This window comes from Sitodiplosis mosellana, unplaced genomic scaffold (genome assembly GCF_009176505.1).
Source record: "Sitodiplosis mosellana isolate CC-2019 unplaced genomic scaffold, AAFC_SMos_1.0 Smas_scaffold_6197, whole genome shotgun sequence".
NCBI lineage: Eukaryota > Metazoa > Arthropoda > Insecta > Diptera > Cecidomyiidae > Sitodiplosis > Sitodiplosis mosellana.
The window spans coordinates 1581251-1594460 of NW_022601438.1; the positions used below are offsets into that span (position 1 = coordinate 1581251).

Genomic DNA, 13210 nt, shown 5'->3' on the forward strand with positions numbered 1-13210 from the left:
CGCGCTGTTGCGGCTGCATAAAATGAATGAATGAATGAATGGTAAAACGCCCTTAAAATTTATGCACATCGAAAATATCGCATTCCAAAGCGGAACAAGCAGTAAATTAAATGACGGTATTTCTTTTCTATTTCCTTGTAATGAGCTAGCTCAGTGTGTGCTCTCTGGTTTGCCCGATATATATTCGGTTTGACGAGCATGGGCAAAATATGTATGTTCGAATGGATCTTAGATTCATTTTGCATTTCGACGATGGGATTAAAGTGGTCATTTTGGGTTTTTCATCGCTGGTTTCGCATGCACTTTCTAAAATCTAGAGCACTTTTTGCAATAGTTCCCAGAATAAATGATATTTTCGGATCGTATGTGTGTTGCGCATGAAAAGCGAGTCAAACTCAATTTTCCGAATTTGGTCGGCGGGTTGAAAGTTCAACTCTTCACCTCCATGTTTAAAGGTGTATCCGAGTTCAAATGATTTCCGTTCGTATCGTCTCTCTGGTTTCGATGAAAATGTGTAATAGTTTCCTTTGAATCATTAAAATGACATTAGAAAGATAAAGCGAACTGCCACTTTACCGTTCTGTTGACACAAGCACACACTAGCGCTTGAAGTAGCAGAGAGACGGTGAGCTATGCTATGCTTTGCTTTGCTTTGATACACGTTCAGTTTCATTAGACGCGTTGAACAACTAGAAAGAACCTCAACTAGATATACTCTTTACGGAGTTGTTTTTTGTTGTTGTTCTCTTTCTCTTTTCATTCAATCGTCGTACACACACACACACACACACACTCAAACACAAAAAATATGATTGCATTTCCAACCATGAAGGCATTATATAAACACACAGAAAATCAAAAATTCTGTTGACTTTCTCGGGCAAATATCATATCAGTGGATGGAAAAAAGTATTTAGAGCCTACGCGACACACACAAAAAGCAATAAGAAATAAGAGTGACGAAGAAAAAACGCCAACAAAAACAACCATACACAACAAAATGCAGAATTAGTTTCGACTGAGCTCTCCCAGAGAGCCCAGAGAGAGGAAGAGAGAGAGAGAGAGAGAGAGAGAGAGAGAGAGAGAGAGAGGGATAACGGTTGAAAGAGAGAGTGAGTGGAAAGCAATGTGAGAGAATTGGGAACGAACGAAAAAAAACTTTTCCACTGTAATGATGATGTATCATATGGAGACATTCCATAGCAAACGCAAGCACATACGTTTGATATCGATTATTTTATTATCTTCGCTCTTCTTTTGTTTACCGTATGGTGTATGTGGAATCGTTACTCTCATTCACAGAGTGTGGCGACTATTTCCCTCTCTCTCTCTCTCTCCCTCTCTCTCGCTTTCTCTCTCTTGATTCTGGTTCCCAGAAAAAGAAAAAAGGCACAGAAATATTTGATTGTAATATTTTGTAATATCTAATGTCATCGATGGAATTGATCACAATGGGGTACTTAATACGAATGCGACGAAATGTGCGAGCTAGTGCGAAAATATGTCTATGATTGATGTTCACGGCTCTCTTTCTCTCCCTTCCTCATTTTGTGTTTTTTCCTTGAAATCAATCGAAAACGTCGTCGTCGTCGACGGTGTTCACAAAGTGAAAAAACGCAAAGAAACTGTACGTCAAACTGACAGACATTTCATGCACCAACCAACACATTAGTTCATTGAAACGACCGAAATATTTACTTTAATACTTTTCATGTGTCTGTGCGTTTCTGTATTTGATCGGAAATAATTTTCTGTTTCGATTCCTATTACATTGTGTGTGTGTATATATTTACTGTGCTTTATTTTGTCTCAATCAATCACTCGGCCCGACATTCAATACACGACGAACAGGCGAACAAGAAAACGACGAAAACGTGGGGATAAACGCAAAGGTATACATGAATCAGGATATTCGAAACAAAAGAACGAAACTTTTGCTCGTTTCAGCAAAACAACCAACTTCCACAGGAGAATGTGTTACAATGAAAGTAATTCATATGGCCTTTTACATACAATGTTTAATGCAAAATTGAATAATAGAATAGCATTTGGAATTTGGGGTCGCTTTTCGCCGATGTTCCATAATGCAATGAGATTATCTCTTCTAATATTTGGCAGCATGCTGAACGATTTTGAGTGAGCGATTGGGCGAGTGTATAGGGATACTGGATAATGGGGAATAATGGTTGATTTTCACATATCATTCACATGATTTCCATTGTCGCACACAATTACAAATTCAAAAAGTTGGGAATCGAACGAGTGACGTATGCATTGATTCATGTCTATGATAGAAAGGGAGCAAAAATGCAATGGTGTGTATATGTCATGATTCCATAACAACAGAAATCTACACATTGGGAACATGTCAAATATTAAGCGAGAGAACCGAGGAATACAATGGTCAATGAAAAATGCAACGCAACTGACTCTGCAAACTTATCAGCATGGATTTATGTGTGTTAACTGAGAAGACTCTTCGTTTTCATTTTTTTTTGTGTGTTTTGTTCCGTTTTTTGGATAAGTGTCTCTTGTTGGGTTGCTGGAATCGATCCAATCTTGCATGAAGTGCATTGCCATTGATTGGGTTATGAAATCGCTCCAATTCGATTGAGTATGTCTCCAGTATGTCGAATGTAAGGCGGGAGCTAGCGAGCTCGCACACGGAACATACAGTGTGAGTGTAGAAAGGAAAGGAAGCAACAAAAGTGCATATACTTACGTGATCCATGACCCAGCTATGGTTTTTTATGCTGATTTTTATATTGATGAGCGAGTAACACGTCTGCAATAACAATAGCGAATAGCAACCACACTCACACAAGAATTGAAAGAAAAAAAAAACCAAAAAAGGAAGAAAATCCAAATATACGCCAGAAACAAAACGAAGCAAGATTTCTAAGCTCTCTGCTGCTAAAGAACGAAGCTGACACCGTCAAAGAATTACTCGCATAAGTAGTTTATCGCCTGACGCTTTCCGCCAGAAATACAAAGGAAAAAAAACAAAAAAAAACTAAATAATCAAAGCAACACAAAACACGAAAGCCAATCGAAGTTTTCTTTGTTAAAATTATTGAACAAAACAACAGCGACAAAAAAAAGAATCACAATGCGTTGCGGTGGGCGAATATAAATCGGAATAGCTTGTCTTGTTTAGCGTGGCAAATTAATGGCCAATCGGCGTTACAGTTACAGTTTTGCGATATGTGAAAAATGGCTTATATTATCACATACAAACACTTACACGCGGAAACAATAAAAACGTCTTCTATACTTCGACCAGTACCGACCGAGAGTGTATGTTCAAAGTGTTTCTCCCTTTCTGTTTGTCTCTCGAGTATTGCTCTCACTGTGTCTGTCTGTCTCTTTGAATTTGGTACACAGAAAAAAAAATAACAACGATACACACACTCACAAGGCAACTGGCCAATGATTTCACACCGTATATTTCGACCAAATTCGATTATTAACACTCCGGCAGCCTCGTGGATTCATCGAACACTGACAAATGGCCTTTAAAAGCTTAAATTAACTATAGAGCTATATTGAATAGTCCTACTTTTACAATGTACTTGATATGGTGCCGAAATATGCTTTGTCCTTTTTATTTTCTTTATATTCTTCCTCTATTTTTATGTTTCGCTTGGTATCGCGCGCGCACACACACTGCTCTGACTGAGCAGTAGAGTACTTGAGAGAGTAGAAGCGAGACCTTCTTTCTTTCCACAACACGATACTCTCTCGTTCAAAATAGGCTTCAATGCGTGCATACAGTTTTCGTTTCTTTTCTTTTTTAGTTCCGTATTTGACGACTTTTAGTCAACAGTTTTTGCACAAATCAAAACTAAACACTTGTCAAGAATCTTTTTTGAATATTTTGTTGATTATGTTCAAAATGAGTTTCGATTCAATGTGTTCGCATCCAAACTGTTTCTCACTGTCGATTTTCCACAATTAAACTGTTTCAGCTTATGTGTGTCTAGTGTTGTGTGAGCTCTTTTCCACTTTCCGATCGGATCAACAACAGAACATAACTAGCATAATATCCACGAACAGAAGAAAAAAAATTAACGAGAACAAACTAACCACCACACATAGACGTCATCATCGAAGTATCACACTCGTACTGTGTTGTTGTCGTTGCGTATGCGAATATTTAACTACTATCCATTCGCGTATATAAATATACAATATACTGATGTGTGTTATATGCATATGGTATGTACACAATGTCAGTGATTTGGCAAAATCGTACCAATGTGTGGGTGCCTGTTCAACTCATTCACTCACTTCGGTGTGTTTTTCCATCTTTTTCCAACAAGGAAGCATACATTGACTCCCAACATGTGCATAAAAGAGAATGACAATAAACACAAACGGATGCGCACTGTAACATGTCCCGTTAGTCATACTACTTTCTACTACTGTTCAATATGCATGCTATATGCGGCCCCCTCATACACATATACAATGGATTCGAGTACGCTCGCGCAACACAACCATTCACATACACATAGATACGCATAGCGCTCAAAAGCATAGACGTGAATAGACACCGTACGTACGTAAATATATGGTATTAAAGATACACCATACATACGCCACGTTAAATCATGAAATTTCTGTGCATATGGTGACAATAGAACATATATTAACTCAAGAATGAGGGAACGAAAAAAATATTACCAAATTTATTCAATTAGACGTTTTCCTTATACAAATTTTTCTTCATTCCCGAAATAATCCAGAGATGGCGTTGGTCGAACGTTTCTACCCTCTACAGGGGGTTCAAATAAACCAATACTTTCCATTTAAATAGGATTTTAACAAATAAATAGACCAAAACGAATATAAAAGAATTATACGAAAATTGAGAAGGAAATGCAAAAATTCAACATATTCCCAATTGAATAAAACACAATGACTTCTTTTTTATTGAAATAAAATTTGATTTGCTTTATTCAAAATCATTTTAAATCTATTTGCTTCTTGTTCTTGCAAATATTGAATCTTTTTTTTCACTTTTCCAGCAGTTTTGCATTTAGATGTTCTATTTTTTTTCTCATTTTATTTCCACTCAACATTCAATAAATGTTTCAAATATGTTTTGACTGCCATTTTTTCTCATGATTTTTATACAAATATAGATTTTATGTGTTTTTTTAAATTATTTTATGAGTGTTCCGGTGTAGAAATATTTGCAAATGAAATTTCGTTTTAGGTTTGGTTTTTCATCATTTTCGCTTTGTTTATTGTATAAAAGAAGCAATCGTTTGCCGGTTTTGGATAGTTTGTACGCTTTGCATGTTTCAAACGTTTCATATGAAAAAAGAATTGAGGAGGATGGTGGGGAAAAATGTCTGCAAAATAAATTAATGTGATTAAGATCTGGGCAACTGAACTAAGCAAGGAAAAAAAAATATACATTTGGAAATGGCTGCTAATTTAATTGTATTTTATCGAGTTTCTGATTTTAGTGTAGCCTGGCTGGTTTTTTTTCACTTCATTTTCTCATCATTATAGCACTAGATTTATCTTTTATTTGTTTTTATTTTTGTTTTGCATATCAACAACTTATATTTCTAATGGTAAAACACTAATTTCAAATTTACAAAAGTTTTTGGATATTGTTTTATTCTCTTCTTTGTTTTTGTTTTTGTTTTTATTTTTATTTTTATTTTATACAATATACCGTGAAGATTGTTGTTTGTTTTCCAACTTTAGTTACTTTTTCTATTTCATTCTTTCTGAGTTGTATTTAAAACGTGAGATTTTGTGTGTTTCAATGTGTGTACGTGAATGTATGTCAAAGTCTCACACTAGCCATATTTAGAATTTCAAATTGAATCCAGGTCCCATTGCCACATGTCGTGCCTTTGCATCTAATGCAGCTCCTAAAATAAATCCACGATTTTCATCGACATCGGATGTGAGTTTCTTGAATTGGCCACCACCAGACGGTGGTTTTGGCGATGCTGCTAGTGCTTTTCGGGCGCCTAATTCACTCTTTGCCGGCCACGTTGGCAGCATTGCCGGATCGATCGGTAACGGTATCTCCTTGAAGTAGCTGTTACGCAATGCTTGTTCAGCGGTAAGTCGTTGTTTTGGATCATAAGTGAGTAGGCCTTGTAGCAATTGAATGCCAAGGTCACTCGTGCGTCGACCAAATTTCTCGCGTACATTTGATACGGGATATTCGGCGAATTTAATCTTCTGTACGGCAGGCAGTTGATTATAACCAGGCCACACTTTTTCATTGGGTGTGCCCAAGAACTGGAAAATGAGCGAAAGAGAGAGAAAAGAAAGCCAAAAATTAGTCATCGTGAAGAAGATAGTGAGCGAGTGATAATGTTTTAATCGTCTTACCTTAAAAATTTTATTAAGTTGGTCCGTTTCTGATTGACCCGGAAAGAGTGGAGCCATCGACAGAAATTCAGCAAATATACAACCGACCGACCACATATCAATCGGTGTTGAATATTCCTTACAGCACAGCAGCAGCTCGGGTGCCCGATACCACAGCGTCACCACAACTGGTGTGTATGGCTTCAGTGGCGATCCGTACTCACGAGCCAACCCAAAATCGCCCACTTTCAGTACGCCCTTATGCGATAGCAATAAATTCGATGTCTTTAAATCTCGATGCAGTATCCAATTGTCATGCAAATGTGCAACAGCTGCGAGTAGCTGCTGTGTTAAGCACTTCACTTCGGCCGGTAAAAAGGACTGTTTTCGATGCTGCATCGTTTCCATGAGCGTTTTAAAGTCATGCTCCACATAATCCATGACGATGAATATTTTATCCATATTGCTGCCAACCACAATTTCCCGCACCGTCACAATGTTGGGGTGCTGACCTTTTAGCAGCGTATTAATTTCACGCAACGATGTGATTGGAAATCCATCTTTTTCCTTTTCCATTTTTAAGCGTTTGAGAGCTACAATTTCAGTGGTACGTTTGTCTTGAGCACGAAATACGATGCCATACGTGCCTTCGGCGATGCGATTCAGACATTTAAACTCTTCGACTGAACGACAACCTTGTAAACCAGGATAGTAATCCGGTAACTGCTCCTCTTCCACTTTTTCAGGGGCAGTCTCTTTAGATTCGGATGGCTTTGACTCGAACGCCGCTTCAGATTTCATCTCCACGTCTTGTGATTCGGACGCATTTGAATCTCTTCGACCTCGCTTCTTTGAGTGCGGTAAATGTTTGTCATCGTCTCGATCACTGTCTTGAGAACTGTTACGCCTTCGACTGAAAGAAAACCAGAAAATATTGATTAGATTACGAAAATTCCATTTTAAAAAAATCACAAAACGAGACATTTGAAGCCAAAATCCAATCAAAATACGTCATGTTACAAACAAAGAACTATATGTTCAAAATGCTTACTCGGATCGTGAATCGTGTGAAGTTGATCGTGAATTTGAGCGCGTTGAGCGGCTTCTTGAGCGACTTCTTGATCTACTTCTCGATGGGCTATGTGAAGTAGAACGGCTTTTCGACCGACTTTTAGAATGGCTTTTCGCATGACTACGACTACGTCGCCTTCTGTGCTCCGATTTGGATAAATCACCGACCGACAGTGGACTGGTTGGCACTTCACCGTCTGACTGATCTTCGCTTCTTGAGTAATTTGATTTCGTATTAGTACCAGACTCCGACTCTGTGTCATCATCATCATCATCATCTTGTTCGGATTGCGAACTGTAAGCATGAAAATCATAAAGAATGGGTCCAGCTAACATTTTCTTAATATTATACCTTTTATCATCATCTTCACTTTCTAATACCTGAATGACCGAATGGTCATCAGGTGAACGATGTCGCCGATGTGATTTATGATGTGAGCTTCGTTTGTGTGAATGTGGTGATTCGCTAACGTTTCCCTTTTCACGGCGTAGCTCTCGTCTGGCCTCCAACTCTTCACGTGCCATCTCCTTTCGCTTGGTCATTTCACGATCGGCATCAAGGAATTTAGCTCGCCGTTTGATTGTTTCTGGATCCTCTGGCGGTGGTGGCGGTTTGTCTGACTTATGTTTAACCGATTTGTACTTTTCATTAGGGTCGAGGTCAGCGTAATCTTCTGGACTGTCAATCACTTCGATGACACTTTTTCTAGAATGGGATTTGTTTTGGTGTTGCTCATCTCTTGATCTGCTCCGTGTATTTTCTTCCTCACCACTAAACAGAGAATCATTACAAAGATTGTTATTTAGTTAAATTTTTTTTTGCAAAATGAAAGGAAAAATCGGTTTTTAGTTTTGAAAGTTGAAAAAGAGAAAAGATTCTTACTTTCGCTGGTACATTTGATGTTCCTCAATTTTGCGTTCGATATCTTGCTTACTGCGTTTGCTCAACAATCGACTCCGAAGGTCTTCCAGCTCTCGTTCGCCATCGGTTTTCTCCGGGCTATATCGCTTTCGACTGAAATTAAAAATAAACAAAAGAAAATATTGCTCATCCCATTTTTGTTTCAAACTCAACCAAAATAAAAACTAACCGCTTTTGATGCGACGAGTCCCGTGACGATAAATGATATTTATCGTACGATGAATCAAGATTGCCATGATGCCGTCCACTGGATTGATTGCTGTGGTGTTGTCTTGCATGGCGATCGGTTTGGTCACGCGCACGATCCTTATGCCGATGTTCGCCGCGTGAATGCTTTTTATCCCGTGACGATGAATCCCTAGACGAATTCTTGTGCTTATCGTATCGGCTTATCATTTGTGGCGGTTTTATTTCCAATGAATCTGTATCTTCATCGTTGCTACTTTTGTTAAAATGTAACGGAAAATGTGTATGCAAGCAACCAACATGCAAAGAAGAACAAGGAGAAAAAAAAGAGAACGGAAAAGAAAAACGTTGGTTATGGCAACGAAAGCTACAAATTTGTTTGGGTGTGTGTGTGTGGTTGATTGGCTTTTTTTGCTATATTCAGAATATATCCTAAGATGCATCTAAAATGACTATGTTGGTGCCTATGAAGGATTCGTTACACATTTATTCATTTCATTTCTCTCTCTTACGCGCTTCGACCAAATGCTAAAAAATATACACATCAATCGATTAGTGGCATTGGATTCAAAAATTTACAACAAAATTATTTAACGAATAAATTTATTTTTTTAAATATATTTTAATGAATTTGAATGGGTTTTTTTTTCTAAATATAGATATAAGTGAATAGAAAAACCTCTGTGGTTTGCGCTTCGTTGTTGTTGCATCGTTTAGCATATGCAACAAGCAAGAGTGCCCAACCAGGTTTCTCTTCTTCCAATGAATCGGTGCATTGTAGCTCGATACCGGAACGTGTGCGGCCGATGGATGATCACCGATTAGCGCGATATTTGCCTCTTCAGACTCTTTGTTTTGTTTTCAATCGCTACTCCAAATAAACTCGGTAGTTATTTTGTTTACGTCTAATATTGTTGTTTATTTTTTTAGTACACCGAATAAACTGGATTTTAATCCATAAAATGCATGCAAGCAAAACTAAAATGTGACTTGGACATCAATTTTATCTACATTCAAATTGTTCTTCAAAGTGGTCACCAATTCATGAGCGATTCGAAATGCCTTTTTGAATAATTCACGACATAATTACACAAAAATGAATGTTGATGTTGTTTTTTTTTTTTCAAACAATAAACTTTCACGAAAAAAAGCACAAACACAGCGTCCGCATGGTTGGGTATAGACGGAAATTTTGATAATAAAAAATATAGATTTTTCCGAAAACTTATTAATAATTCAACTTTCACTGTAACCCTTTCGGCTGATATACGTCCAGTCCTGCTTCGGCTGAATTTGCACTTGTTTTTATATCTATCATTCATTCGATTTAATATTGAATGCTGCACGGTTTCCACTAATTTTATTTGGATTTCGGTTATTTTTTTGGTATCTGTTTAAAATTGTTCGTTAATTATTTGTTTAATTAGTCTTTTAACGATTGAACACATGTTACAAATAATAGATTAAAATCACCATAACGCCATAATGATGAATTGAAATTTAACACGGTAAAAACATCAAGTAGCTTTGTTTTTTTTTTTTTCATTTTTATGTCATTAATTTCTTGTGTTTTATTTCCAAGAGAGAAAAAAAAGAAGTTAAATTCGCTTTTTGGCCGGGCCAGATTAATCTTACTGTTTTCATCGAGCAATCACACCTTACACGTTGACAGTGTCGCGCGCCGTTCATTTTACTTGGTTGGCATTTGGCGGAAGAGGGTAAGTGTTCCCATTGATGATTGAGTTCGTCCGTTCAATTCGAAAATCGGATGTTTCGCTCACATGCATGCTGCTATTCCAGATTGGCCGATCGACGATCACGACGACGATGGGACGTTTTCGATTAAAATGCAATTTTTGGTTTTGTCGTTGCATTTTCATTGCGTTCGTTTTGTTCACGGTCTTTGTTTTGGTCTGAATATTATTTGGTTTGATTGTTTTTTTATATTTTGTGTTTTTTTAACATATTTTTATAGCATTGGTTTGCATTTGACAGATTTTGAGTTAGAGCGTGTAATCCTTTGGGTTAACAAGACCCAACATTGAGTGATGTTTCATGTGAGTTCATATGCAATCAGTATTGCCTATGCAATCATATCAAAAAATGAAAATGAATAAATTTGTTCGACAAAAAGATCTTAGAAGGTAAAGAAATTCGATTGTTTTTTTTCGGGATATTTTTTTTCTTTTTTTTTTCTCATATACGAAAAAAAATCTTTAGAATATAGCAAAAAAAGGAGATAAAAATGAGGATTCAATTTAGCGAAAAAAAAAAAACTGAAGACAAGGCTTACTGAAGTATTCGTTTTGATTGTAAAATGTCAAAAAAAGAAATCATTCGTTTCAGTTGTTTGTTCAATTGGTGATAAGAGCGGATTTGTTTGTTCGACATTCTACAATAAAATCAAACCGATTATTTCAGTTGCACTGATGATGTCTTCACGATTTCGAAATGAGACACAAACTTTCCATAAATTGAGTATTTGTATTTTTGTTTCTTGATTGTAATAGGCTTTTTTTCTTGCGTTTTATTAGGCAAGCTCTGCCTTAATGGACTGTTGCTGATGTAAATAGCAACGCGCAAATTTGAACAAAAATTCCGGAATTTTACTTAACATTGAAATGCACTAAAAAAATTGAACCTACCTATCATATGCGGCCATGGCTGAATTTGCCATCGGGGTGATTAAGATGTGTTAATTCGCGCTAGCAGCTCCCCCAGTGTTTTTATTGACCATCAATTCTTGGTTGCGCGGAAGCCAGGTGATTTTATGATCTTTCTCTGTGTCTCAGTGTTTCGATGGAATGAATGTTTATTGTTGAGCCGAGCAATTTTTGTACATTTGCTGTTGCTGTTGCAGTTGTTGTTGTCGTCGTCGTTTGATTGAATCAAAAATCGATCAAACTTTGTGATGCGAATGAGTGGCGCGTATAATTTTCCCTTCTACTTTAAACGTTTACCAAACGTAACAACAAATGCATTTATTTTTTGTTCGTATTTCAATCAAATTAAATGTTGGAATTAACACCAGCGACGACGAAAAAAAAATACCCGGAAAGAAATCAAACTTCTGATTTAGAGTTGAAGTTCAGCGTAAAAAATGGAGAAAAAAACTAGTAAACGGAATTAAAGACACAGAATTGTAGAAAAAAAATCACGCGAAACACTTAAACGAATGATGATTTTTTTAAATCAATGACAAGAAGGGAAAAACGTCGATTTGTTTGCATGAGTGCGTTGTGTTGTATGTGTGTGCGATGGTGTGAGTGACTCACAGCACCGTTCTAATATCGAAATTTATTGATTCTTATTGATTTGGCGTATATTTTATATAACCACAAAAGAAGAAATTATAAACTGTGTCTCTTCCTTTGCTGTTTTGTGTGTGTATGTTTGGATTGGTTCAGCGTTCACTACGGCTTTATGCTATGTGTATCGTACAAATTGCGCTCAATTAGTTTTCCATGCGAATTCCTCTTTCTCTCTCGCTCTCGGTCTTCAGAGATTTTGAATTAATATTTGTGATGCTTCCACGGACTTTAGAACGAAAGACAACGAAGCGTGTATTTTGCAATGAAAAAAAATGTATACGCGACCACCAAATAAAACACACTCTTGATATTTTTGTGTCACATAAACGCCATATGAACCAGCAAAATAGTGACAGCAACACCAAATCACACAGCCAAAAGTGATGAAAGTTTTCTTTCAATTTCACGTTTGCTATTTCATGGAAAAAGGAACGCACACCAACAACCGAAATCGAGAGAAGAACGAAAAAAAACAATGAAATATGCACACGAAGCAGCTGAAGCGAGAACGATATACAGCACATTGACTGTTGATCGAAAACGTTTAACGAATACATATACGGCGACGATGTGTGTGTGTAAGTTGTACCAACAGCGTTTCATTTGTCTAAGGCCAACGTCGCTTGCCTTAAAATTGGCGGCAGGGGGCGCCATCCCAAAATGCAGTGTAAAAAACCAATTTTTCATTCGTTTTAACTCGAACACATTGAATATTCCAGAATAAAATTCCATTTACTTGGTTACTTCGATTTTGGTTTCAATTAATAAACGTTTAGTAGCGATTGATTTTGTACAATAATAATGAATATGATTTAATTCAAAAGCTTAACTGAAACTTCCGAAACGTTAATTCATTACGTCATTATTAGGTGCTGCCTTCATACAGCAAAAATAACCAACTTCATATTGATTTGTCGTATAAATATATACAATATAAGAACATACGACGCCAATAATTTCACAGCTATATAAAACACCGTACCGAGTGGTTGTTAATTCATTTCGCTGCAATCGAAGTTATTTGCTTTTGTTTTTTTACGTATAAATATAAAAATAATGAATCGTCCACACCGCAATCGTATTATTAATGGTCGTGTGATCCGGCTAACGCGAACAATGCGAGCCAATAATTTGGCCAATCAAATTATATACGATTTGGCACATAATCAAGTGCAAATTCAAGGAGGTGTCAATCAAAATCAAATGAGAATTCGTGCATTATAAATTCAAAACGCTGATTTTCGGCGGACAAACCAACAACAAACAGCCCAAATAGGAGATCTGCAGAGAGATAATCGTGCAGCTATTCGCTCAATTGCCAATCAAGGCACTCGAATTACTGACCTGGAGCGTGAAAATGGTGTACAAGCCACTC

General features: G+C 36.9%; 2 protein-coding genes across 13 annotated transcripts in view; both read right to left on the minus strand.

Moving 5' to 3' along the window:
* The window catches only part of LOC129577590 (protein Fe65 homolog), a 45013-nt gene extending 40881 nt beyond the window's left edge, over positions 1–4132 (minus strand). For 2 of the 5 annotated variants that reach the window (XM_055464937.1, XM_055464936.1), the window contains exon 1: positions 2723–4132. The gene's annotated coding sequence lies outside the window, so the exon portion shown is untranslated. The remainder of the gene's footprint in view (positions 1–2722) is intronic. The other 3 variants (XM_055464932.1, XM_055464934.1, XM_055464931.1) reach the window with 3 other exon arrangements.
* Positions 4133–5600: 1468 nt separating this feature from the next.
* On the minus strand, positions 5601–12460 carry LOC129577591 (serine/threonine-protein kinase PITSLRE). 8 transcript variants are annotated; one of them, XM_055464943.1, is made up of 8 exons: positions 11170–12346; positions 10182–10607; positions 8508–8777; positions 8300–8431; positions 7769–8188; positions 7397–7711; positions 6367–7258; positions 5601–6273 (listed from the first exon to the last, which is right to left on the minus strand). In XM_055464943.1, the coding sequence occupies exons 2-8, from the start codon at positions 10211–10213 to the stop codon at positions 5830–5832; spliced, it is 2505 nt and encodes an 834-aa protein (XP_055320918.1). In that variant the 5' UTR covers positions 10214–10607; positions 11170–12346; the 3' UTR covers positions 5601–5829. The 8 variants fall into 8 exon arrangements, with proteins under 8 accessions (XP_055320918.1, XP_055320916.1, XP_055320921.1 ...); XM_055464941.1 differs by having other exon boundaries at positions 8508–8780; XM_055464946.1 differs by having other exon boundaries at positions 10160–10607; positions 11170–12345.
* Between the last annotated feature and the right edge of the window lie 750 nt (positions 12461–13210).